The sequence below is a fragment of the Panthera uncia genome (assembly GCF_023721935.1).
Source record: "Panthera uncia isolate 11264 chromosome B2 unlocalized genomic scaffold, Puncia_PCG_1.0 HiC_scaffold_24, whole genome shotgun sequence".
Lineage (NCBI taxonomy): Eukaryota > Metazoa > Chordata > Mammalia > Carnivora > Felidae > Panthera > Panthera uncia.
In genome coordinates, this window is record NW_026057580.1 from 87,392,904 (window position 1) to 87,418,209 (window position 25,306).

The following is a 25,306-nucleotide window of genomic DNA, read 5'->3' on the forward strand; positions in this document are numbered from 1 at the left end:
GTTATACGTAAGTGCTATTAATTTACTGTGTATGTGTATATGTATCCATATAGTGATGTTCTGAAATAAGGACCCTAAAATCTATCTAGAAATAGTTACAAATGCATGGGATATCATAGGCATTCAATAAAATGTGTGGAATAATTGAATAAATATGTGTTATTGGATTGAAAAAAATGATTGGATTGATGGATAAGTGGAAGGGAAGATGGAGAGAAATTTGGCAGGCTCCCTTCTAAAGTGCTGGTAACACACTTTAACCCCTTTAGCCAAGATATTTGATACTTAAAAGCTTCTAAGTAGTGCATTTCTTGCTATTATTGCCAGTATAACCAGTGGCTGATCATTATTATCATATAAGAAACTTTAATTAACAGTTATTAATCACGTAAGAGTTATATTAATGTCATTGGCACAAGCCATCTGCCTAATATCATTCATTTACTGCTCTAGACCATGGTGGAACCATGCCTATACTTACATCTATACCTACACTTACACCTACCTATACCTATACCTATCTACATACATATCTGTACCTATATCTACACTTACACCTACCTATACCTATACCTACCTACATACATACCTGTACCTATATCTGCACTTATACATACCAATACCTACACTTGCACCTATGCCTGCATATATACATATACATGTATATATATTTGGTATTTAGGTTCAGACCCAGGGGTTTTGTATCGAAAAGTATATGATGTCTTTCTAAGATATGAGTTATAGATCCTATGATATTTTAATTTAAAAGTGATTGATTGATATATTATTTTAAATCTTTTTTGAAATTATCATTTTAGGGATTATATCCAGAATCCCATGGCATCATTGATAATAATATGTATGATGTAAACCTCAACAAGAATTTTTCACTTTCATCAAAGGAGAAAAACAATCCAGCTTGGTGGCAAGGGCAACCAGTATGTAGCATCTACATGTGGCATCAAAATAATCTCCATTTTTCAGTGTGATAGTGGATCACTTTCCTTTCTGCACTTTTACATTATCTTTCTAATTTCTAAGTGCGGGGTGTAATGGGAAGGTGTTTCACCATTTATAATTTTAATTTAAATCATGTAAATATTCATGATTGTTCACTTAACTTGCCTTCTGTTGAAACTTGGATGTAGTATTCTATTTTTTTTTTTTTAATTTTTTTTTTTAACGTTTATTTATTTTTGAGACAGAGAAAGACAGAGCATGAACGGGGGAGGGTCAGAGAGAGGGAGACACAGAATCTGAAACAGGCTCCAGGCTCTGAGCTGTCAGCACAGAACCCGATGCGGGGCTCGAACTCCCGGACCGCGAGATCATGACCTGAGCCGGACCGCGAGATCATGACCTGAGCCGAAGTCGGCCGCTTACCGACTGAGCCACCCAGGCGCCCCATACTTGGATGTAGTATTCTAAACATAACAATCTAGAGGTTTCTCAGAAGGGTTTTCTGTTAATTTCCTCCCCTCCCCCTTTCTGTTTTATACTTCTTTAAAAGCAAAAGAGGAGCTATACAGTTTTACCAATTTGAAAAAGAGTGATCTTTCTTACTACCTTACTATGTTCTTGACTTTTGGGGTGGATCCCTACGTAATTAAATTTTGTGAATGTTAATTAATATTGTTTAGTTGCTAAAAAATGGCACCATTTCTACAAGTTCTACCCAAACAGATTATTCTTTTGACTTCCACTTACCTTAGGTTTTCTCTTCTTATAGATCTGGCTGACAGCAACGTATCAAGGTTTAAAAGCTGGTAGCTTCTTTTGGCCTGGATCAGACGTCGCTATCAATGGCTCCTTTCCTTCTATATATATGAGTTATAACAGGTAATCGTTAAGATATGATTGCTCCTAGGCAGGTATGATTACTAACCTTGGTAGTAATTCTATTTTTCCAGTTGTTTGGGTCAAAAATCTTTTTTTTTAATTTTTTTTTATTATTATTTTTGAGCGAGAGAGAGAGACAGAGAGCAAGCAGGGAAGGGGCAGAGAGAGAGAGCGAGACACAGAATCTGAAGCAGGCTCCAGGCTCTGAGCATTCAGAACAGAGCCTGACGGGGGGCTTAAACTCACAGACCGTGAGATCATGACCTGAGCGGTAGTCAGCGGCCCAACCAACTGAGACACCCGGGCGCCCCTGGATCGAAAATCTTGAAGTTATCATTGATTCCTCTCTCTTACATCCCTCACCTGGTCTGTCAGTAAATGCTTGTGACTCTAATTCAAAATATATGCCATCTATGAACTTTTGTTATTTCCAGCATTACTGCTGTGGTTGGAGCAACCATCATCTTTTGCCTGTATTATTTTGCCTATATTATTGCACTTTCCCCATCTCCCTGCTTCTATTCTTGTCTCCTACCATCTATTCTGTATCTACCAACCAGAATGTTAACTTTGAAAAACAAGTCCAATTACGACGTTCTTTTGCACTAAAAACTTTAATGGATCCCTGTTTCACTCACAGTAAAAGCCTTCAGGGTCCTATTGGTATGACCCCAACCACCCCACTGTGTCTCAGACCTTGTCTCCCATTATTCCACCTGGTGCTGACCTCCTGGGTAGGCCTTAACACGCCAGAATTGTCTGCTTAGGGCCTTTGTGTGGGCTGTTCCCTCTGCCTGAGATAACTCACTCCATGTATCTGCATAGCCTGCTCCGTCACCCTCTTCAGGCTGTTGCTCGAAAATTACTTTCTCAATATTGTCTTAGCCTGATTAAACTAAGATTTCAAATTCCAAACCATCCCCCACCCTGAATTCTCACCTTACTGTACTCTGGTGTTTCTTTTATCCCTAGCATTTGTCACCTTGAGACACACAATAGAATTTATTTATGTATCAGATCTATTGTTTATGGTTTGTCTTCACTAGAATGTCATCTCTAGGAAGGAAAGCATCTTTGGTTTTCCCACTGATAAATATTGTTTAAAATGAACAAATAGGTGCCCAATATACACAAATGTATAAATAAATGAAATAAAAATAAACCGAATGGATAGTAATTAATGGTGTTTATTTCAGTTGGGGGAAAGTCGGAAGATGGAAGGATGAGAAAGAAAGAAAACAATATATATTTAATTTACACTGAGACAAACGTATCTCTATATAAGTATTGAAAACAGGAATCCCATTGAGTAATACTGAATCCCCTTCAGTATTCTGATCGTATATGTACACAAAATGGACATCTGAAAATATTAACTGTCTTTCTGAGTAGGAATATAGTGGAGTTATTTTTTTTATTTGAGTAGTTTTTGAAAATTATTTTTTTCTCTCCTTTTCAGAAGTATCCCATATGAAGAGAGGATCTTTACATTGTTGAAATGGCTGGACCTGCCCAAAGCTGAAAGGTATTACTTAGAATCAGAGAAGGGCTGGCACACTGGGATATCTGCGAGTATAAAATGCAATTATTTCTTTACTTTAAATGACCCCTTCTGAAAGAAACTTGGCATTTTCTTTTTTAAGAAATTTTCAAGAATTATTCCTGAGAGCAGTTGAGTTGAGTTTTTGCTCTTGAGAATGTGACTGGCACTATGGGGCAATAGAGATAGAGCCAGTACCAGGAGTAGAGGCAAGTAACACAGAACCTGATGTAGACTGGAGGCAGAGTGGCGAAAGGGTCTGAAACTTCATTATGAGGATTGATTCATGGAGCTAGAGGTGCCAGAGCAAGGCCCTGTCAACAGTCCTGAGTCAGAGCATCCTGAAAGAGAGCAACATGTCAACAGCGCCTCAGAAACCAGCCATCTAAAGAAAGAATTCAAATGGCAGAACAAAGAGCGGGTGGAAAGTCAGAGACTGGGAACTATAGAAGGCTGAGGCACACCAAGAGAGGTCTTGGCAGAAAGAATAAGGGAGATTTTCATAAGTGAGTCAGACCAACGCTCATGCCCAGGAAGGTCTTACTTCCTGTTACGAGTACCTCCCCTCTGGGCCAAGTGGAACGACTGGGCCTGGATGAAGACAAGGAGGCCAGAGAAAAGGAAGGAAACTGCCACCGAGTTCTAAACCTATGCACTTGCCAAATCCAACCCGTAGGTTTATTCCAAGTTGATAATGTCTTTCTCTGCTTCAATTTTACCCCTAGACCTGCTTTTTATACCATCTATGTGGAAGAGCCTGATTCTGCAGGACATAAAAATGGGCCAGTCAGTGCCGGAGTAAGTTGGTTTTATTGAACAAATATAAAATCATCTAGCCCTAACCCACAAAGTAAAATATTCTTTAATTCTCACTGAATACAAATGTATCTGATATGAACATGAAGACATTAAAATAGCGAACAGTCTAAAAGTATCTCTACCTTATTAAAAATTTTAAAAATTACCAAAAAAATTAAAAGTCTAAAAGATATACCTGGTTTATGACTACATCTTGATTCATTTGATAAACATTCATTGAAAACTTAGATGTAGCACTGTTATTTCATACAGTGGAACCATCAAGGCTAGATACTGCATGCCAATTCAACATGTTAATGTAGCTCATTCCAAATTAAGTCACTTGCAAGTCTGTTGTGAACTATCCAGCTGTCTATTCACACACTATGTTCCATTCATAAGATCCTTATAATTGGACTTTATATGCTGGTGCCCCCAGCAGAGTCCTTCCTCTCCTGGGCCTCCATTATAATTGAAGTAGACTTTTAAATATTAGTTTTGCCGTTATCTAAACCATTATGTTACATTTTTACTACAGAAATAAAGACCTTAAATATTACTTAAAAAAAAAAAAGTCATCTCCTTTATTGCTGTTATTATTGTTACACTGAAGCCTGTATTGTCCTGGGCATAATAATGTAAAGCTATGAAGACCTCCATGAGTATGGAGGCATTTTCCTGCTTCATGGAAACTTATTTAACAGTTATCCTCCATTGGAAAACAAAGCATATTTCTTCTGGTACCCTGACTTTGTGGTTTATCAGAAATGCCCTTCTTTTTTCCCATTAAACCAAAATTATTCCTGATACAAGGCCTTGCTCAAGTCCTACCATTTTTTTTTTAACGTTTATTTATTTTTGAGACAGAGAGAGACAGAGCATGAATGGGGGAGGGGCAGAGAGAGAGGGAGACACAGAATCGGAAGCAGGCTCCAGGCTCTGAGCCATCAGCCCAGAGCCCGACGTGGGGCTCGAACTCACGGACCGTGAGATCGTGACCTGAGCTGAAGTCGGACGCTTAACCGACAGAGCCACCCAGGCGCCCCATCAAGTCCTACCATTTTTAACCCATTAGTCCTCCATATTCCAACACCACTTCGGTGATATCCCAGAATTTAACATTTAATCAGGCTATTTTAAGGGTGAGTGGCATAGTAACTATCTGAAGTACATTCACCACTTCTTTTCTGTTTTAATTCTTATCCACACTTGATATGGTTAATTGTTTTGAGAGGGGACACTATAATCTGTATTTGTCTGACCCATACAGCTGAGTTAATATTAGGCACCATATCTTTTTTTCTAGTCAATGCTCTAGTTTAGCTCCCAAATAAATTTTAAGTGTAATGTTGAAAAGTGCCACAAAGGAAAAGATCAAGGTGCCCTGAGGGGTGATTGAGGAGGTCCTAATTAGTCTGAGGAGAAGCAGGGACTGTGACTGGTTAGAAAGTTCTCTGAATAAGAAAAAGGAAAAAAGTTCACAAACAGCCTGGTTGAGGGTGGAGGTGAGCATGGTAGAGGAATGCACAGAATGAACAAAGGGACAGACAGGCAAAGGGACAAATAGACATGGTGATAATGGTAAGAATGGTAATGGCAGTTAACTCTTCTTGTGTGCTCCTCTTTGCCAAGTATTGTTTGGAACGCTATGAGGATTATCTCCCTCCCATGTCTGGAGCATTGTGACCCAGGGGCAATGGCTAGAAAGAAGCCTAGAGAAGGAGGCAGGCACCAAATCATGCAGATCCTTGTTGGCCATGTAATGTGCAAGGGAAGCACTGAGGCATTTTAATCAAGAAAGCAACATGACCAGATCGGGTTGTATCTAAAGATCAGTTTTACTATGCAAGAGGAATTGGTTAGAGGGAACAGAGGAAGGTGGGGAGAGATGGGTTAGCTTTGCAACATTCCTGAAAAGAGATAATTGCACCTTGAACTAGGGTAGTGGCAACCATCATGGGAGGAAGGAGTTGCATTTGAGATTCATTTGGGAGATAGACCTGGCACGGCTTGGTAGGATTCGGGTGGTGGAGTGGAGAATCAAGGACAGTTGTCAGATTGCTATCATTAGCTGGCAGGTGTTTCCATTTACATCAATGAGGCGACTGAAGGGGGTCAATTTTGAAGGAGAAGATCTTGTCGTGGTTAAGGGGCTTGTGGTGTCCAAATGAAGATGCCCAGAAGGCAATTGAATATGGATTGGAACCTCCAAGGGGATGAAATCAGGCAGTTTGGCAGCATGTAGATGGTGCATGGAAGTGAAGATGTCCTAAGGAGAGAGTGAAAAGTGAAAATAGAAGGATTAAGACCATGCCTCATTTAAAACTTTAGAAGAGGCAAAATGGATGGAGAACCTGGAAAGCTTTATGGCTTTATTGCTGTTATAATTGTTAGTCATATACTTTAGTTTGGAGTGAATGTGACATAATTTGAAAGCAAAAGGCTACTTTAGTTTGTTTGTTCACTCACTCTTTTTCAAGCTTATTAACTTCTACATTTTCAAGTCATCGATACTCTCTTGCTCTTGCTCCGCTATCCTTTTAAGGTCTACTTTTAATAGTTTCTGGTGGGCGTGATGTTGTGCTGGGCATTCTTAGGGGTTGAAGAAAATGAAGCCATTACCCAGTAACTATGTTGAAAGGACAAATAAGTAATGACTTAATGTATAGCAAGGTTTTATTTTAAGAAACCTTTAAAATTTTGGTAGCTGAAACAGTGTTTAGGGGTGCCTAGCTCAGTCGGTTGAGAATCTGACTCTTGACTTCAGCTCAGGTCATGATCTCATGGTCATGAGGTCAGGCTTTGTGTTGGGATCTGTGCTGGCTGTGGAGCCTGGTTAAGATTCTCTCTATCCCTCGCCCTCCACCCCTCCCCAACTTGCATGCTAGCATTCCTGTGCACGTGCGCTTTCTCTCTCAAAAAATGAATTAAAGTGGGGCGCCTGGGTGGCGCAGTCGGTTAAGCGTCCGACTTCAGCCAGGTCACGATCTCGCGGTCCGTGAGTTCGAGCCCCGCGTCAGGCTCTGGGCTGATGGCTCGGAGCCTGGAGCCTGTTTCCGATTCTGTGTCTCCCTCTCTCTCTGCCCCTCCCCCGTTCATGCTCTGTCTCTCTCTGTCCCAAAAATAAATTAAAAAACGTTGAAAAAAAAATTAAAAAAAAATGAATTAAAGCAACAAGTGTTTATTTTTTTCTCACACCTACATTTTTTTAAAAATTTAGGGGCGCCTGAGTGGCTCAGTCCGTTAAGCCTCTGACTTTGGCTCAGGTCATGATCTCACAGTTTGTGAGTTGGAGCCTCACGTGGGGCTCTGTGCTGACAGCAAGGAGCCTGGAGCCAACTTCCAGTTCTGTGTCTCTCCCTCTCTCTGCCCCTCCCCTGCTCACACTCTGTCTCTGTCTGTCTGTGTCTCTGTCTGTCTCTGTTTCTGTCTCTGTCTCTCTTTCTCAAAAATAAACAAATATTAAAAAAAAAATTAAAAATGCAAATCCAAGTTGGTTAGCATACAGTGTAGTCTTGGTTTCAGGAGTAGAACACAGTGATTCATCAGTTAGATGCAACACCCAGTGCTCATCCCAACAAGTGCCCTCCTTAATGCCCATCACCCACTTAGCCCATCCCCTCACCCAACACCCCTCCAGCAATCCTCAGTTTGTTCTCTGTATTTAATAGTTTCTTATGGTTTGCCTCCCTCTCGGTTTTTATGTTACTTTTCCTTCCCTTCCCCTATGTTCATTTGTTGTGTTTCTTAAATTCTACATGAGTGAAATCATATGATATTTGTCTTTCTCTGAGTGGCTTATTTTGCTTAGCATAATACACTCTAGTTCTATCCATGTTGTTGCAAATGGCAAGATTTCATTCTTTTTGATTGCCGAGTAGTATTCCATCGTGTATACGTACCACATCTTCTTTACCCATTTGTTAGTCAGTAGACATTTGGGCTCTTTCCATAACTTGACTATTGTTGATAATGCTGCTGTAAACATTGGGGTGCATGTGCCCCTTCAAATCAGCATTTTTGTACCTTTTGAATAAATACCTAGTAGTGCAATTGCTGGGTTATAGGGTAGCTCTATTTTTAATTTTTTGAGGAACCTCCAGACTGTTCCCCAGAGTGGCTGCACCAGTTTGCATTCCCACCAACAATGCAAAAGTGTTCCCCTTTCTCTGCATCCTTGCCAACATCTGTTGTTTCCTGAGTTAAAAACAACAGTGTTAAAATGGGAAGAGTATTGTGGCCTGGTATAGCTGGAGAAGGCTTTATGAATTAGGGATGTAGAAGGTGGTAGAGAGATTTAAAGTCTTGTGAAACCAGGAACTTCTTTTTTTTAAATGTTTATTTATTTTTGAGAGAGAGAGAGAGAGAGAGACAGAGTGTGAGCAGGGGAGGGGCAGAGAGAGAGGGAGACACAGAATCCGAAGCAGGATCCAGACTCTGAGCTGTCAGCACAGAGCCTGACGTGGGGCTCGAACTCACTAACTGACCTGAGCTCAAGATCTTGACCTGAGCCAAAGTTGAACGCTTAACCAACTGAGGCACCCCAGAAACTTCTTGATACCAAATTTGTTTCAATGATTCTCTAGTATTGAAGTTGAATTAGGCACAGAATGTCCTGATGGGTCTTGAATAACCTTAAGTAATGTTCTAATACTTTAACAAGTTTCACCTGTTAACTCATGATTGAAAAACAAGTTATTACATGTTAGATGGAAACAAAAGTTAGGAAGAAAAATTCAATTTGGAAAGAAAATTGAAATTAAGAACAGATCGACTTAATTCTTGATAATGCTCATGTACATGGTAGAATGATTCTACAGCACTGAGGACCTCCACTTTTGAGAAAGTGTCATAGACTCTGGGTCTAAAGTTCTCTCTTGTCTAGTAAAAGAGCAGGATGCAGGATTGAAAGCAAGAGATGGCTAGTGTTCGGGAAAAGACAAGAGCCCAGAATAAGGGTCCTTGCCCTGTATTTATTCAGATCATAAGGGTTACAAAAGTGATGGATGTGTACAAAGAGACAAAGAAACTGGTAACATTAACTTGAGGACGTGAGGGAAAAGGGGATTTTTGAAGATATACAGTGTTTGGGGGTTTGGGTCAATATAAAACAAAATCTGGGTGCTGGGCAGCCGGGAGTAAGGTTGGTTACAGGGGACATGAGGCAGCACCTTTGTTTATCTTTGCCAGCCTAGGGGATGAGACAGATAGGGGAAATAACCTCAGGGTTAATAAGGCATCTTTTCTTTTGTTAACCATCTCCGCTCTGGGCTGCCATGCCTGCAGCACAGGGGTCCAAAGTCCAGTTCGCCAATTTACCTAACCTGGCCGTATCCTCCTGTGAAAGCAGCTTTTCTGCATAGTACTTCGAGCCTGAATATCTAATCTTGTTTATTTCACACACCTATGTATTGGGCACCTTTGTGCCATTTCTATTTCAGGCCTTTGCCTCTCCTTTTCTATTTTGGGGGCTCTGCACCCCCTCTCTACTTTGGGGTGCCTTTGCACCCCCCTTTTCTTGGGGTGCCAATCTGGTTTACCCAAACTCGGGTGTGAGCATTTCATGACTTTGTATTTCTTTATGCCTTGTCAACCCATTGGTGTAAACCCCGGGGATTCCTAAGCTTATCCCCCACAAGAAAGCATGTGGAGGTAGAATACACAGGAAGGATGTTGTACCTATTGAAAAGCCCACTATGTTAATGCTGCATAGAGCTTCCTACTAGCAGGATCCTCTGCAGTCTTGAATTTCATTTTACAAAAGGGATGTTTGGATCCAAAAAGCAACTGTTTATTGAGGGTCTTAACATTGAACTCATTTTATCAGGATTGATTTTACTGTTTCCACAATATCCACTGTGAAAGTGAAGGATCATGATTCCATGTGAAACAAGCAAGGTTTTCTACCCAGACTTGGTTTACCCCAAAGCTGCAGACATTTCTATTCCTATTTATTATCTTACCACCCCCCAAAATGCTCACTTGTGGTCTGTCACAGGGATTTCTCTTCTTTCCTTTGTCTGGGCTAGAGTAAGGGGCTGGCATCTAGTCATTTTACATTCAGCAATATGTGCCATCTGTGGAGTGGATACTGTGTGAAAAACCCTATGCTTGGAAAGCGTGTGGTGAGTTAGGTTGCCCGGTTCCTTCCCTGCAGGAGCTCACACTCTTCTTGGGAGGCAGACATACGCACAGATGATTTCAAATCTGTGGAGAGTCCAATGGTAACAGATGCCAGGGTGCTGGGAGAGGACAGAGAAGGGGCTATTACTGCAGTTGGGAGGAGTGAGTAGGGTGACTGTGAAAAGGGACATAATTATGCCATGACAATGGGCGGGAACCATAACTTAAGCTCGTAAACCAGAGTGCATGGTCACCGTAAGAATGAGAGTCAGGAAAGTTATCTCCGAGTTGATGGATTTTAGCAGTAGATAGAGCTGGTTTGAAGTCAATTCTGTTCTATCCCTTGTTAACTGTAGGACCATAAACATGTTATTTAAAATTTTTAAGCCTCAAGTTTCTTGGTATTTCCAACTGGAAATTCCAGATGGTGGAAGTAGCACCAACCATGCATGTTTGCCATGACAATTTCATGAGATAATGTACTAAAGCTCTTAACAATAATTAGCTTGTAAAATTCCTTCTCAAAAAATAAAAAAAGCGATAATTTTTATAATAGTACTATAAGAGATTACACATTTTCCCCCAATCCATTTGCTATTACAGTTTCCTCTTCACTGAAACAAATAATGAACAGTTAGTCAATTAAAAGTTATTCATTTAAGGGACACCTGGGTGGCTCAGTCAGTTAAGCATCTGACTCTTGATCTCGGTTCAGGTCATGATCTCACAGTTTGTGGGATTGAGCCCCATATCAGGCTCCCTGCTTGGGATTCTTTCTCTCCCCCTCTCTCTGCCCCTTCCCTGCTCATTCTCTCTCCCTCTCTCTCTCAAACTAAATAAACTTAAAAAAAAGTTACACACTTAAAATAGTTTAATGTACTATGCTGATAAGGTGTAGAAAATTTTAAAACACAAAAGAATATAACCAATAAAATAAAAATGAACTCCAATTCACTATACAGAGACAACCATTGTTAATATTCCCTTGATATATTTCTTTTTTGTTTTCTGTGCATGTGTGTTTACTAAGGAGTGCTAAATATATTTAAACATGAAAGGATTATGAAATATCTGTGGGTACATACAGTTTAGTTTTAATATTTTATGTTTAGCATTGTATTTATGAGCAGTTCCCCATGCCATGGTTTTTTAAAATACATTTTGAAATGTTTGTAAGCATGTGTGGCATATTTATTTTTATATTGAAATTGAAATTTATTGAAATTTTATATTTTAAATTGAAATTAGAAATGAATGAATGAATGAATAATAAATAAATAAATAAATAAATAAAGTAATGAATAGTCCTAGGTATAAATAGCCATTTGTACTATAAGTGTTTATGAGGACAAATTTCCAGAAATAGAATTGTTAGGTTATAGGGTAGGTCCTTTTTTTAACGCTCTGGTTAGGCATTGTCACATAATCCCTCAGCACCCAAATAACCATGTGGACTTCTATAGAAGTGTCTATGGACTCCCCTCTCCAGCATTGGGTATTATGATGAAAGCCTTTGCAGCTGAATATTTGTTGAGGCAGAACATTTTTCTCAGATACTAATTGGACAGTAGTCTATATTCCTTTGTGGAAAACATGGTTTACTTTTTTTTATTTGCTTATAGAAATTCAGGGAATTGGTATTTGGTAAATGTGGTAGCACAGTGCTGGGCTCTGATGTCCTATTTCAAAATCCAGAAATTTCAGAGAAGGAAATGTGTTCAGTTTTTACTCACTCCCTTGGATAATGATTTCATCAATTAAATTTTAATTTATGAAGACAGTCTTAACTCCATTTTTTTCCCCCTTAGGTAATTCAAGCCTTACAGTTGGTAGATAAGACTTTTGGAATGTTGATGGAAGGCCTAAAACAGCGGAACTTAGACAATTGTGTCAATATAATCCTTTTGGCCGACCATGGTACGCTTTTTTTTTTAAATTATATTTTATCATTGATGATATCTTCTCACTTCAAGGAGCATGCAAAAAGGATAGTGATATTTTAAAGTCTATACTTCTAGACCTAAAGGTTCTCGAACAAGCAAAGAATACGTTTTGTGGTAGGCTGTGATGAATAGAATACTAAAACTAAAATTTCTACTTTAATTATTTTAACATTCATTATGAAAATCCATCCTTATACTTACTTTTTTGTGAAAATGGAGGTCATAGTACTTAACAGAGATATGGTTGGGTTGTTAGTCAACCAAATATTTTTTGAGTGCCTACTCAATGTCAAGTACTTTCCTAGATATGGTGTGTTTGGAGGTATGTAAAGCAGAAATAGGCCTTTTCTAGATGGGGTGACACTTTCTACATTAGTCAAGCTAAGCTCCAAAGGCTTTGAAGGAACCAGTCAAGGAAGAGAGGAGGAAAAGGACCATGTCTACAGAACTCTAGTTTTTATTTTAGGACATCAAGATAATGAGAAACAGAGTAATTTATTTAAAAATTTCTGAAATGTTTTCTTAACACATTGACCTATTGTTTTAAAATTAAAGGGAACCATTTTAATGTGCATTTTGATAAAAGATACTATAAAACATGAAATAAATTTATAAATAAATATGAAAATAAAAATTTAAGGGCAGTCTGAAGAATCTACAAATAGAAGAAGTTTTAACTACCAAATCTTTTTTTTAAGCACATGCTACTTATATAAAGTTAAATAATACACCTAAGATCTAACGAGCTTTCTACAGAGGATTTTCTTCTTTGAAATTAATTGATTTATGTAGAACAAATGATCTGTTTATAATTCTTGTTTATTCTTCTCTGATCAATGCGACCCTTCTCCTCCACTGCCAGGATTTTTTAGATCTGCCATTTAGAGTGAAATAATAGGTTAAATTAATATAGATTCTCAGTGAAACTTAGTTTGAGATGTGCCACATAAAATATCTCTGATTTGACATCATGAAAGACAACTAATTGTTACCATCTATATGCATTCAGTGGATTTTTTTTTTTTTTAATTCAGGAATGGATAAGACTTACTGTGACAAGATGGAATATATGACTAATTATTTTCATCGAATAAACTTCTACATGTATGAAGGGCCTGCCCCTCGTATCAGGGCTCGTAATATACCTCAGGACTTTTACACTTGTAAGTACGAAGACACCCATGTGAAAAAAGGGGTAAAATTGAAAGTGTGTAACCATAACTTCCTGATTCTGAGGATACAGGAATTGCCAGGCCCCCTCTTCTGTCTTCTTGGGAAGACCACACAGAAGCAAATAAGAAATCCCCATCCTTGTTTAAATATCATCAGCCTATAAAGTCTATGGTAATATCAAATATCGTTAGGTAAAAGTATACTCTACTTAACTATATTAATATGAATAAAATATTAATTAATACAATCAAACATTACTATTAATAAAATATTGATATTTCCATGTAATTATTAGGTTATAATTAAAACATCAATTAAACATTAATATTACAAAAATATTAATATATTCTACTTAATCGTTAGGTTAAAATATATTCTACTTATACGTTAAATTCTAAAATAATTCTTTGCTGAAAATAATTTCCTATTTAGGGACACCTGGGTGGCTCTGTCTGTTATGTGTCTGACTCTTGATCTTGGCTCAGGTCATGATCTCAGTTTGTGAGATGGAGCCTGGAGCTTGGGATTTTTCTCTCTCCTCTCTCTGCCCCTCCCTGGCTCATGCTCCCTTTCTCTCTCTCTCTCTCTCTCTCAAAAAAAAAATCAACAAATTTTAAAAGAATTTCTTATTAATTTTACCAGGTCATAGTCATTAATAAATGTATGTGTGAAATTCATCTGATATGTTCACATTTGTAATGTGGTTTATTTATTTTTTTCTTTTGAAACAGTTAATTCTGAAGAAATTGTTAGGAACCTCAGTGTAAGTATACAGTGTCCTAATACGTATATCTAAGTTAATATAATGTCCTTAAAATCTGGATTTGAGGAAATTTATGTTCCATATTTCTGAGTCCAATCCACTTGAAATTTATTTCTTAAACCCTCCGTTAATAGTATTTTACCTGCAGATCAGCTGCTTTTGTCTTAGGTGTTTTCATTTACAGTCGCTACCACTAGAGATTAGTTTGTGACAACAGTGGCCCTGACTCCTGGCTTTTACTGAGTGTGTTGCTGTCCCATTCAAAAGGGCCATGCCAGTCACATGTGTTGTGTGACTTAACATAAGAAAATAGTGAATCATGAACTCTTACACATCTTTTCATAGAGGTCAGAAAAATCATCTCTTTACCCTCTAATTCCAACTTCTTTTGACTGGTTCCCACATTCCAGGTTGTGAGTAAACTTAGTGGGGCAAATTCGAGATACAGATCTTAAAGCAAACTGGACTTTTCAAAGTAGAATTCCCTACTCCTAGAGAGACCTGAAATGTTCTTGCATGTAGTTTTAATACTTCTGTATTCAAGGTATACTCACAAGCATATTATCTATTATATGGAATTCATGAGTTTATCATTGCTTGGGGTGGAACTATGTTTATTTAAGTATATAGGTCGTGTGCAATTATAGAAGAAAACTATTAGGATGAACTGGGAATGATTGAAGGTAAGAAAACACCGCATGAAGAATGTTACTGTCACCTAGGACCCACTGAAAGTCTGATGCAGAAATGACCATTAGAGCAGCAATTCTTTAGAGTGTTAATCACTTCTTTTTTCTCTTATACTTTGATATTTTGGTCTTGAGTAAACATGGTGGACAATGTCTCCCTCTGCTGGCGAAGGGCATACAGGCAGTGTGTTCATGCTGATTGGATGGGTACTTCAGAATTTTCAACAGATGGACTCTCTAAAACCACATATTGTTGTCCTTTTCCCCATCACCTCACGAGCCATAAAGCAGAAGCCCTGTTTCTGAGGAAGGGAAAATCTCTAATAATCCTGTAGTGGAGGAGGATTGGATACCACGGGCTTTGGAAACCATTAATGGTATCGCAAATAAAGACTGGGCCTAGAGCTATAGAACCCCGAAGAAATGGACCATCATTTCCTGAATAGTCCATTATTCCCAGGAAATTTTCCATGTGGGGGTACAGTATTCCCAGTAGGCCTGTTTTGAGCTTATATTGGACAAACGTAATCAAACATGAACGGATGACTCTTTAAGTTCAACAGCATTCTGGTTGCATGACAGACAATGGCATCCTTGTTCTTAGATAAAATGAGCACAGTCTTCCCAACTCTAAGGTCTTCATCCTAAATTCTCAAATGCAAAGTATAACCCCGTCCTGCTTCGGAAATTGGCAGTGTGCCTCCACTTTCCTCTGGATTTACTCTGGCTACACACCAGCTAGGAAAGTGTGACTTGTCAGATGATCTGTGGTCCTCAAGGGCACATTCTAGTTCTTTGTATGTTTGAAGAAGCTTCATAACCAACTGCTGCCATCATGTACTTGCCTGGATGTTACAAAAATATTGACTTCAACAGGAAGTAATGATAAATTAGAAAGAAAAAGAAGCCCGGTAAAGATACCAAAATAAGCAAAGAAAAACTGGCCGAAATATCTGTGCAATAAATAATTTCTCTTCCCCTTTTCATTCTGTTACTCTCCTTGCTCTATTGTTTTGTTTTTTTTTTTCAATTTCATAGTATCTTTCTTCTTACATAAATTGAGCCCAAAACAGCAGTGACACAGACTTAAAATATTTGTGTGATTATCAAGGCTTAAAATAAATAAAATGAGAAAGTAGAAAAAAATTATTTTCCCATATGCGTACCTGTATTTTTTTCCTCTTGTTTCTCAAAAAAAGTTCACGAGGGAGAAAAAATTCCTTTGTAGTTCTGTTTCTCATTTCCTCACTTCTTTTTTTAGATGACTGAGTTGCATCTTTACACAGTTTTGAAATATGCCATCTAGTTACAGCAGTAATTATGAAAGACACAAAATTTCACTCCAGTTTGTGAGAAATCCATGAATCGTTCACAAATAAGGAGCCTGTACTAGGTTTTGACTTGACTTGAGAATTAAGCAAATGTAGGTTATTTCAAGGGTAAATTGAATCAACTGTAAAAGGATTTTGGTGCAATTAAACTGGTTTTTTAAAATTTTTACTGATATCTACTAATGTGTTATATAATATGCATACATAATTTAAATTCAAAAATTGTAATTGCCACTTGAAATCTAGACATATCTATTGTCTGTCAAAAAAGGAGGGGAGGGTTATGGTGGCTAAAGATATAAAAACTTAGAACATCAGACACCAAATCATAATTTAAATCACATTTTAATTGCAATTTAAGTATTGTTGCAACAATAAAAGCAACCTAATTGGGGAATTTGGCCACACTGAGAATAGGGTTAATAGCCTTATTTTATTAGCCATGCTTAAATCTTCTTACTTTTTAAAGAGCGCTTAATTGTCTTAGCAAATGAAATTGTTAAATTAGCCTGCATATTTTATAACTTACACAAACAAATAATCTACCTATTATTTAGTGCCGAAAACCTGATCAGCATTTCAAACCCTATTTGACTCCTGATTTGCCAAAACGACTACACTTTGCTAAAAATGTCAGAATTGACAAAGTTCATCTTTTGGTGGACCGACAGTGGCTGGCTGTGAGGTTTGTGCATCTATTTACTTGTTTCATAATACTTTTAACCACCATCTTTCATTATAAATTGCCTTAATTTTACTGGTCTATTATGATCATGCAACTTTTCCTGAGCATTGGTATTTCCTTGACTTTTTTCAATATGTATTTTTTTAAGTTTATTTCTCTTGAGAGAGAGAGTGAGCGTTCGGTGCACTTGAGCAGGGGAGGGGCAGAGAGAAAGGGAGAGAGAGAATCCCAAGCAGGCTCCACACTGCCAGCGCAGAGCTCAACCTGGGGCTTGCTTGATCTCACGAACAGCGAGACCATGCCCTCAGCTGAAATCAAGACTCAGACGCTCAACCAACTGAGCCATCCAGGTGCCTCAATCCTTGACTTTCTATATGCTACCTAGCATTTGTGCATTTGAAATATCAGGGGCCAATCTTAGCATCATAATCCTCACAATATAGATGCACAGAAGGGAGAGGGTTAGCACTGTTGATTGGCCGTTCCAGAAACCACAAGTACCAGCACATTCTTAACCCCCAGTTAGATCTTTTTTCAGGTAGTTGACAGGATGTAAAGATGACATCAGTTGTCTTCCAGGTTGGCAGTAGGTAATTGATTAGATAGGTCATCGAAATCTTTGTCATCTTTGTGGTTTTTAGGAAAGAGCACATTTGTGGCTAAGCTAACCAATTAGGTGAACATTTTTTTTTTCTAGTTCTAATTCATGTTGATTGTTGAGCATCTGCAAGTTACAATTGCATTTAGGGAAGATAAAAACCATTCTGGATCGCTTCATCCCAAGATAACCAATGAATTCGTTGGTTTCACAAAATTTTATTGATGCTTGTTATTGTGTATGCCAGGCTTTGTTCCAGGCATTTGGGATACAGACAGGATTCCTGCCTTCCTTGTCAAATGAAGAAGACTGATAATAAGCCAGAAAACCAAAAAATATACACTTTCTGATAGTTTAGCTAATATTTCCTTTTTTTTCTTTTTTGTATTTTATTCCAGTGTTTTGTTTTGGTTTTTTTTTTTTCCCTGTGCATAAGTGGTTTTAAATGGAATCAGGATCACATTGTTTTCTGGCCTTATTTGCATGCTACGTCATGTCGGGGGATACAGAGGACAATGGGATTACAGATACTGGAAGATATATTTAATAAAGAGGAGACAAAAAAGATGAGGGAGTTGGGAGAGCCTGTTCTGTGAGGTAACCAGGAAACCCAAGCAATATACCGCTAGGCCAGAGAGTGTGCATGTTCACACCTGGCCACTAGATGGCACTGGCCTCTCTTCTTGGGATAAGAAGTTTCATAACCCTTTGTGAAGGTCCTTGGCTATATGCTGTGTGGCTCAACATAGCATTCTCCAGGAGATTTTAAAAGACTAAGCTTTACTTATATTCAGTATATCGGGTTTTAAATAATGTATGCGGGTAATATGTAAGCAAATATAGTCCCAAATGTGGGTATATTCTCCAAATACTTACTGTTGAGAGTATGAGATCAAAGAAGTTAGGAGGCCACTGGTACAAAACAAGAAAGTGCCCATCCATCCTATAACATGCCCTGTGGGTTATAGAAGGAGAGTCCAGCTGCCAGGGTACCTCTGGGTATCACATAACACCCAGTCTCAAATTATGAGCTTTTTATACTTAATAGCTAGCAGTGAGATGTAAAAAGAGCAGCAGGCTGAGTTCCAGACCCGCCTCCACGCCTAGCTTGGGGGAAATGTAAACAAATGAATGTCTTGGGGCTTCATTTTCATCATCTGTAACACACGATTAGCCTGGTTTTATTATTCTCTTGATGTTAAAGGAAACCGACTTACCTCAAAAGAAATGTTGATTATAGCCCTAACCAGAGCAACCAAGTTCTCATCTGGTTAAGTCACTCTACCTCCAATTCGTAACACATGAGCGTCAGGCTACCTAGTTTCTATGGCAAAGTATGTTGTCTTTAGTTATAGTGTCAAATGTTTGATAACTAGATTGTATTCCCTTCCCAGAGTTATAGCAAACTTTGTCATTTAGTACAACCTATCATCATCATCATCACTATCCTCATTTTGCCTAAAACGTGTTGGATTTCACTAATTTGGGGAAACCCAATTATTTGAAACTACAGCTGAAGTATTGCCCCCTTAGAGAACATGAATAATAGCTTTTTATTTTATGATCGGAAAGTGACAAATACTTTCCAGGCACGTTTCTACGAAATGGGGATAGACCCAGTCCTCACCCTAAGGATCTTTGCCCAGGCAGGGAGGAAGACAACAATTATAATCAGGTATAATAATGGCCACACTAGGATCACCACAAATGTGCTCTTTCCTAAACAATAAGAGTGATTACACAGACTAGATGTGGATGTCACAGAACATCCAGAGGATGCTTCCTGGTAGGTGTGATTCCTGCTCTGGGCTTTGAAAATTAAGGATGAGATCGGCTAAATGCCGTCACATACAACAGGTCTGCCCCAGGCCGTTGGGCAGTCTGTGCGTTGTGCAGAGGCACTCAGCCAAGAACATGAGAGGCAGTGGAAAAGTAACCCTTGCTCAGCTCACTGAGCCCTGATGGGGGGCCTGTCTGCAGGAGGCCATGGACCACTTTTCTTTTGCTGGAAGGCATCCATATTCTTGCCAAGCCTTGAGTACTGCCAGCCTGTGTCTTCTCAGGGGTGCTTCTTTCTCTAAATATTCTGCCCAGAGCAATGGGGCACCTTTTTAAAGCCAGCAGCTGCTCTGGGGGCAAGGGAGGGTCTGCAGGCAGACAGGCTAGATGCCCTCGATTGCACTGGTTCTGTGTTGCCAGAGCACCAGGTAAATGAAGCCACTCTCCGCCTGACAGACCTTACCTGTCATGACTGAAAAGTGTGACTTTGCCTGGGAAGAAAATAGACCATTGGTAGATACAAGGTGGCTGCAGGTGAATATATGGTTGTGTGGATTTGCATTTCTGAGAGCTACAGTGTTCAATGTGATTAGGTGTGTGTGCATGTGTGTGTGTGTGTGTGTTTTATGTGGGAAGATTCTGAAGTTCAGAGTCAGGATAACCAATTAGGAACTTCGTGCAGGTCAGAAGTAATAAGGGTCTAGCTTAGAATGGTGGCAGAGTAGGAAAGCAAGGGAAGATGTGAAAGGACTACACAGGCAGATAGTTGGCAACTGCCTGGAGGGGCGGGGGGCGGTCAGGAAAGAAGTCTTACTCGTCTCCCATCTGTGTCATTACCCGACTGTGGCAGAGACACTGGCCTTGATTTTGACTTTATGAATTAGACATGGAGAAGATAAAAGAGAGTTTGTTCCAGAACATTTCATATGGTACTTGGAAGTTGAACTAAATCATGACAGATAAAATCAACTCATCTTTTCCAAATGCCAGCTTCCATTTTTCCATATGGATTTCCAGAGCCAAATTAATGGCTGGAGAGCATAAACATGAGCAGTTAGAAGAGCAAATTTGTAACATTTTCACTTGAGAAGAGAAAATAGAGCTTTTTCAAACACTAATTTTTATCTTTTACTTCTGAATAAAGCTTTGCAATATTGACTAAAGTTTTCTGATTGAGTTGGGTTAGGAGTTGAAAATATTATAAAAAGAGATATTTCTGAAAATAGAGAGATATAGAACAGACCAAATTTCAGAGAATTTTACCAATGACTTGGTTCTAAAGACCTTTTTGTTCTTTCATTAATGAATACTCTAGCCTCCCACACAGAATTTAAAACTGAATTATCCCCAAATGGTTACGGTAATCTTTTTTTAATGTTTATTTATTTATTTTTGAGACAGAGAGAGAGAGAGTGCACAATCAGGGGAGGGGAAGAGAGAGAGGGAGACACAGAATCCGAAGCAGGTTCTGACAGCTCAGAGCCTAACATGGGGCTTGAACCCACGAATGGGCAGATCATGACCTGAGCCGAAGTTGGACACCCAGCTGACTGAGCCACCCAGGCACCCCTAGTTCCAGTAATCTTGAAGGAAGCAAATATGTATGCAAGAAGGATAAAAATATTTTTAAGACAACTCTTACCTTAAGCCCCACATTTTATTGGAATTAACTAAGGTAATGAGCTGGCATCTTAGGGTAATTGAATTTAAACACCTTATAAATAGGACTCCCTTTCTTTCCCCATCCAGCTAGTAAGTAAGTACTTAGCCTCTCCTTTCTTCCCTCTATTGGGTAGTGTTGAGTGTAGCTGAGTGTAGCCTGCTCAGTGTGATGATTTATTTTTTATTTTGTGATTTGTTTTTAATTAAGCTGAGACTCAGTTATGAATGTTTTAGAAGCTGATCTTTTAGGACACTAAATTAAAGTCCTGCCTACAACATAAAAACAAAAACATTGTGTGTGTGTGTTTTCCCTGAGGAGTGGGAGGTAGGGGGTGGGAAAGCAAATGAGACAAATCTCTTAGGGAATAAGAGTCTCTTTTTCCATTAGAGACCTAATTTGAACCAGTATGGCATTGTTGTTTTTTTTAAAAAAAATCTAGGTTTATTTATTGCCAGTTTGGACTGCTAAAATTGCTCAATTCAAATACTAAAATAGGAGAAGGTGGGTAAAAGGCAAATTAAATTTGAAAAGTCATTCAAGTAACAGAACACAACAGCCTATAGAAGAAAAGCCCAAAAGTTAGAAATAAATTCTAAATTTACAAGAATATACTAGCTTCTTCTTACCGAGTGTTATAATGAACTTTCCTTCAGTATTCTTTATACTTTTACATTATTTCCCTACCTATCTCTACTGTAGAATAGGAATCAATATTTTTCCCAGTTTCAAAGACATATTTCTAAAGCACTGAAATGCTTAAAGTAGTATATTAATTAAACTATTCTTAACCACACAGACATTAATGTGTAAAGATACAGATAAGCTTGAAGACAATTTTTTACATTTTTAAATTAATAAATAGATTTTTATTGACATATAGCTGACATGAAGTTATATTCATTTTTTTTTTAACCTATGCTTTGTTATTATCTTGTCAGTGTCTAAGAGTCAAAGGCTTTTGAATTCTACTTCTGGTTCTGGAATTCTCCTTCCTGCTACCATTCTGCTACCATTCTGTTTGTTCCTCTGTGGTTATGAACTTGAGCATGAAAATATATTTATGCTGTTGTTGACAGAAAATTTACCTATATAAAAGCATAAGCTGCATAAAAATCCATTAAAGGTCAGTTTACAATAAGGTCTCATATTAATGTATTAATTGCAATGTAATATCATTTCTTTAAAGGAGTAAAGCATATTCATCCTGTGGAGGAGGCAACCACGGTTATAACAATGAGTTTAAGAGCATGGAGGTAACTTACTGCTTTATTTTATTTTTTTTAACAAATATTTATTGAGCACCTACTTTGTCACAGGCAGTCTTTAGGGCCCTTGAATACACCTGTGAACAACACAGATAAGGATCCCTGCCCTCATGAAGCTTTCATTCTAACAGAGGGATATAGACAATTGGCATAATAAGGAAATATATTATTTGGTATGTTAGGGGATAAATGCCATGGGAAATAAAGGTGACACAGAGTAGGTGGAAATTGGGCATGTCCCAGGGTACCATGGGGGCAGTATGCAACTTTACATAAGGTGGAGAGGGTAAGATTCATTGAGATGACATTTGAACAGAGACTAGAAGAAGGTGAAAGAATCAGCCTTTCAAATGTTCAGGGGATAGGTGTACCCAACAGAGGAAACAGCCAAGTACAAAGGCCCAAAGGTAGGATTGTGCCTGACGCGTTGGGGGCAGGAGAGCCTTCATCGGCTATTGGAAGGATGTAAGACTGCGTGGCTGATTGGAGAAGAAGGAGTGAAGTTTCAGTTGGGCATGTTAAGTTGAAAATATTTATCAGACATGTAAGTAGAGATGCTTTATAGGCACCTAAAGGGAATCTACCCAGAAGTAAACAAAAAATTGAGTTTTAGGTATATCAATTATTTAAAAGATACGCAGCTAGACAAGATCCTTAGAAAGTGAGTACAGGTAGAGAGGAAGACCAAGTCCTGAGCTCTAAGCACTTCTACTTGAAGAGGTTGAAAGACACCTAGAAGTATAGCCAGTGAGCAAAGAAGAAAACCTGGAGTGGAGTATGTCCTGGAAGCCCAGGGAAGAGACTATTTGGAAGAGTCCATGAGAGAAGTGTAGCTGATATGCCCACATAGGTAAACTTCATGATTTTCTGCAACCTCATTATCTTTTTAAAAAATTTATTTCTTTAAATTCAAGTTAGCTAACACACAGTGGAATCTTGGCTTCAGGAGTAGAACCCAGCGATCCATCTCTTACATACAACAGCCAGTGCTCATCCTAGCAAGTGCCTCCTTAATACCCATCACCCATTTAGCCCATCCCTCTACCCACCTCTCCTCCAGCAACCCTCGGTTTGTTCTCTGTATTTAATAGTCTCTTATGTTTGCCCCTCTCTCTGTTTTTATCTTATGTTTTCCTTCTCTTCCCCTATGTTCATCTTAGTATGCTTCTTAAATTCAGGTGAGTGAAATCATGTTATTTGTCTTTGTCTGACTGACTTATTTCGCTTAGCATAATTTCCTCTAGTTCCATCCACACTGTTGCAAATGGCAAGATTTCATTCTTTTTCATCACCAAGGAGTCTTATTCCACATCTTCTTTATCCATTTGTCAGTCAGTGGACATTTGGACTCTTTCCATACTTTGGCTATCGTTGATAGTGCTGCTATAAACATTGCGTGTGCCCCTTCAAATCGGCATTTTTGTATCCTTTGGATAAACACCTACTAGTACAATTGCTGGGTTGTAGGGTAGCTCTATTTTTGATTTTTTGAGGAACCCCAATACTGTTCTTCAGCGTGACTGCACCAGCTTGCATTCCCATTAGCGGTGCAAAAGTGTTCCCCTTTCTCCACATCTTCGCCAACATCTGTTATTTCCTGAATTGTTAATTTTAGCCATTCTAACAGGCAACCTCATTGTCTTTCCTATTTCCTGTGTGTGTGTGTGTGTGTGTGTGTGTGTGTGTTATTCCTGTGTGTGTGTGTGTGTGTGTGTGTGAATAACACACACACACACACACACACACACACATTCCTTCTCAAATAAAGAAAATGTGTTGGGCCCATTATGAATATACTGCCTTTTAACATTGCTGTGATGCATTATATCCCCTTGTAAACATTTGAAAAGTCTCTAGAGACAGAGTGCCTTTCTATCAAATAGAGTACTATTTGATAATTAAGTTAATTGCTAGAAAGAAAACCTATGTCTCCATTTATTTGCTGACTATCTTGGAAAAAAAGGATATATATGTTTTATATAGTCCTATTACCAAAAAATAATTATGTTTGACACTTTTCTTCTAGTTATTTGCAATCTCAAAGAATTAGATTGTTATGAATAACATAATTAACTTAACATTAATTATTTAAATATAAATAAAAAGTATTTAGAATTCTTCATCCGAAAGGTAAAGGGGAGATATATTTGAGAAATCAGTGGGTTAGTCTAAGCTGTGAAAAAACTTTAATGTTTAGAAACGTCAGCATGTTTTGGTCATGTATTAACATATTTGAACAATGATATGAAAAGACAACCAAAAGAATTCCTGATGTTATATTATGAATTTGTAATTTATACTGTCCAGATATTGTAGAATTGTGCTGACATTGATTGTCCATTGTTGCTTGTTTTCTCCTCGTCTGTTGACACGCAAGGTGCTGTGGAATCAGGTACATTTAGAAAAAAATAAATACAATATGCATTATATTTGATTGGGATTTGTGGAATCCCAGTCACGGGTGGAGGTAACATACAAGTCATTTTCAAATCTGAAAAGAAATCCTTATAATAGCAGGAGACACAGCTAGGAGAGCTGTGACAGAAGACAATTGTGTCTCTTCCACCATTTGTTTTTGAGTTTAGATGGCATCTAGTAACAGTAGGACTGTCATCACCTAGGCTATCTTTTTGGCACATGGACCCAGTTTTAAAGAGAAGACTGAAATTGAACCATTCGAAAATATCGAAGTCTATAACCTAATATGTGGTGAGTATATCTATATAAATTTAACATCAAAATGTGGATGTAGTTTTAAAAATACATATTTTGAAATTGGCAATAAATTGAATCCCAGAGGGGGCTGCTCTGCACTAAGAAGACAGAAAGTAGAAAAGATAAGAATGAATCACCATTCTGAATTATTCAGCCATAGTAGTTTATGAAATTATTGTTTCTGATTGCTGGTAATGACAAAGATTAGATCTCAGGAGATGAGCCTTTCTATCAGTTAGTTACTACTTGAAAACTTAATAAAACTTAGGTGAGTAAGATCACATTTCCAACTTTTCAGAGTAGGAAAAGAACCCCTAAAACACAAGTATTTTCTTGTAATTACAGAGAAAAAGCTTCTGGCATAAAAGGATGATAGAAATCCTATTTGTATAGCTGCTTATT

At 38.2% G+C, this 25,306-nt stretch overlaps 1 protein-coding gene across 1 annotated transcript in view; it reads left to right on the top strand.

Moving 5' to 3' along the window:
• The window catches only part of ENPP3 (ectonucleotide pyrophosphatase/phosphodiesterase 3), a 75,325-nt gene that overhangs the window by 27,135 nt on the left and 22,884 nt on the right, over window positions 1-25,306 (top strand). The window contains exons 8-17 of the mRNA XM_049654382.1: window positions 819-938; window positions 1,730-1,839; window positions 3,299-3,364; window positions 4,105-4,177; window positions 12,109-12,217; window positions 13,278-13,406; window positions 14,148-14,179; window positions 16,757-16,884; window positions 22,111-22,177; window positions 24,811-24,898. Of these exons, the coding sequence (XP_049510339.1) occupies window positions 819-938; window positions 1,730-1,839; window positions 3,299-3,364; window positions 4,105-4,177; window positions 12,109-12,217; window positions 13,278-13,406; window positions 14,148-14,179; window positions 16,757-16,884; window positions 22,111-22,177; window positions 24,811-24,898 (922 nt within the window). The remainder of the gene's footprint in view (window positions 1-818; window positions 939-1,729; window positions 1,840-3,298; window positions 3,365-4,104; window positions 4,178-12,108; window positions 12,218-13,277; window positions 13,407-14,147; window positions 14,180-16,756; window positions 16,885-22,110; window positions 22,178-24,810; window positions 24,899-25,306) is intronic.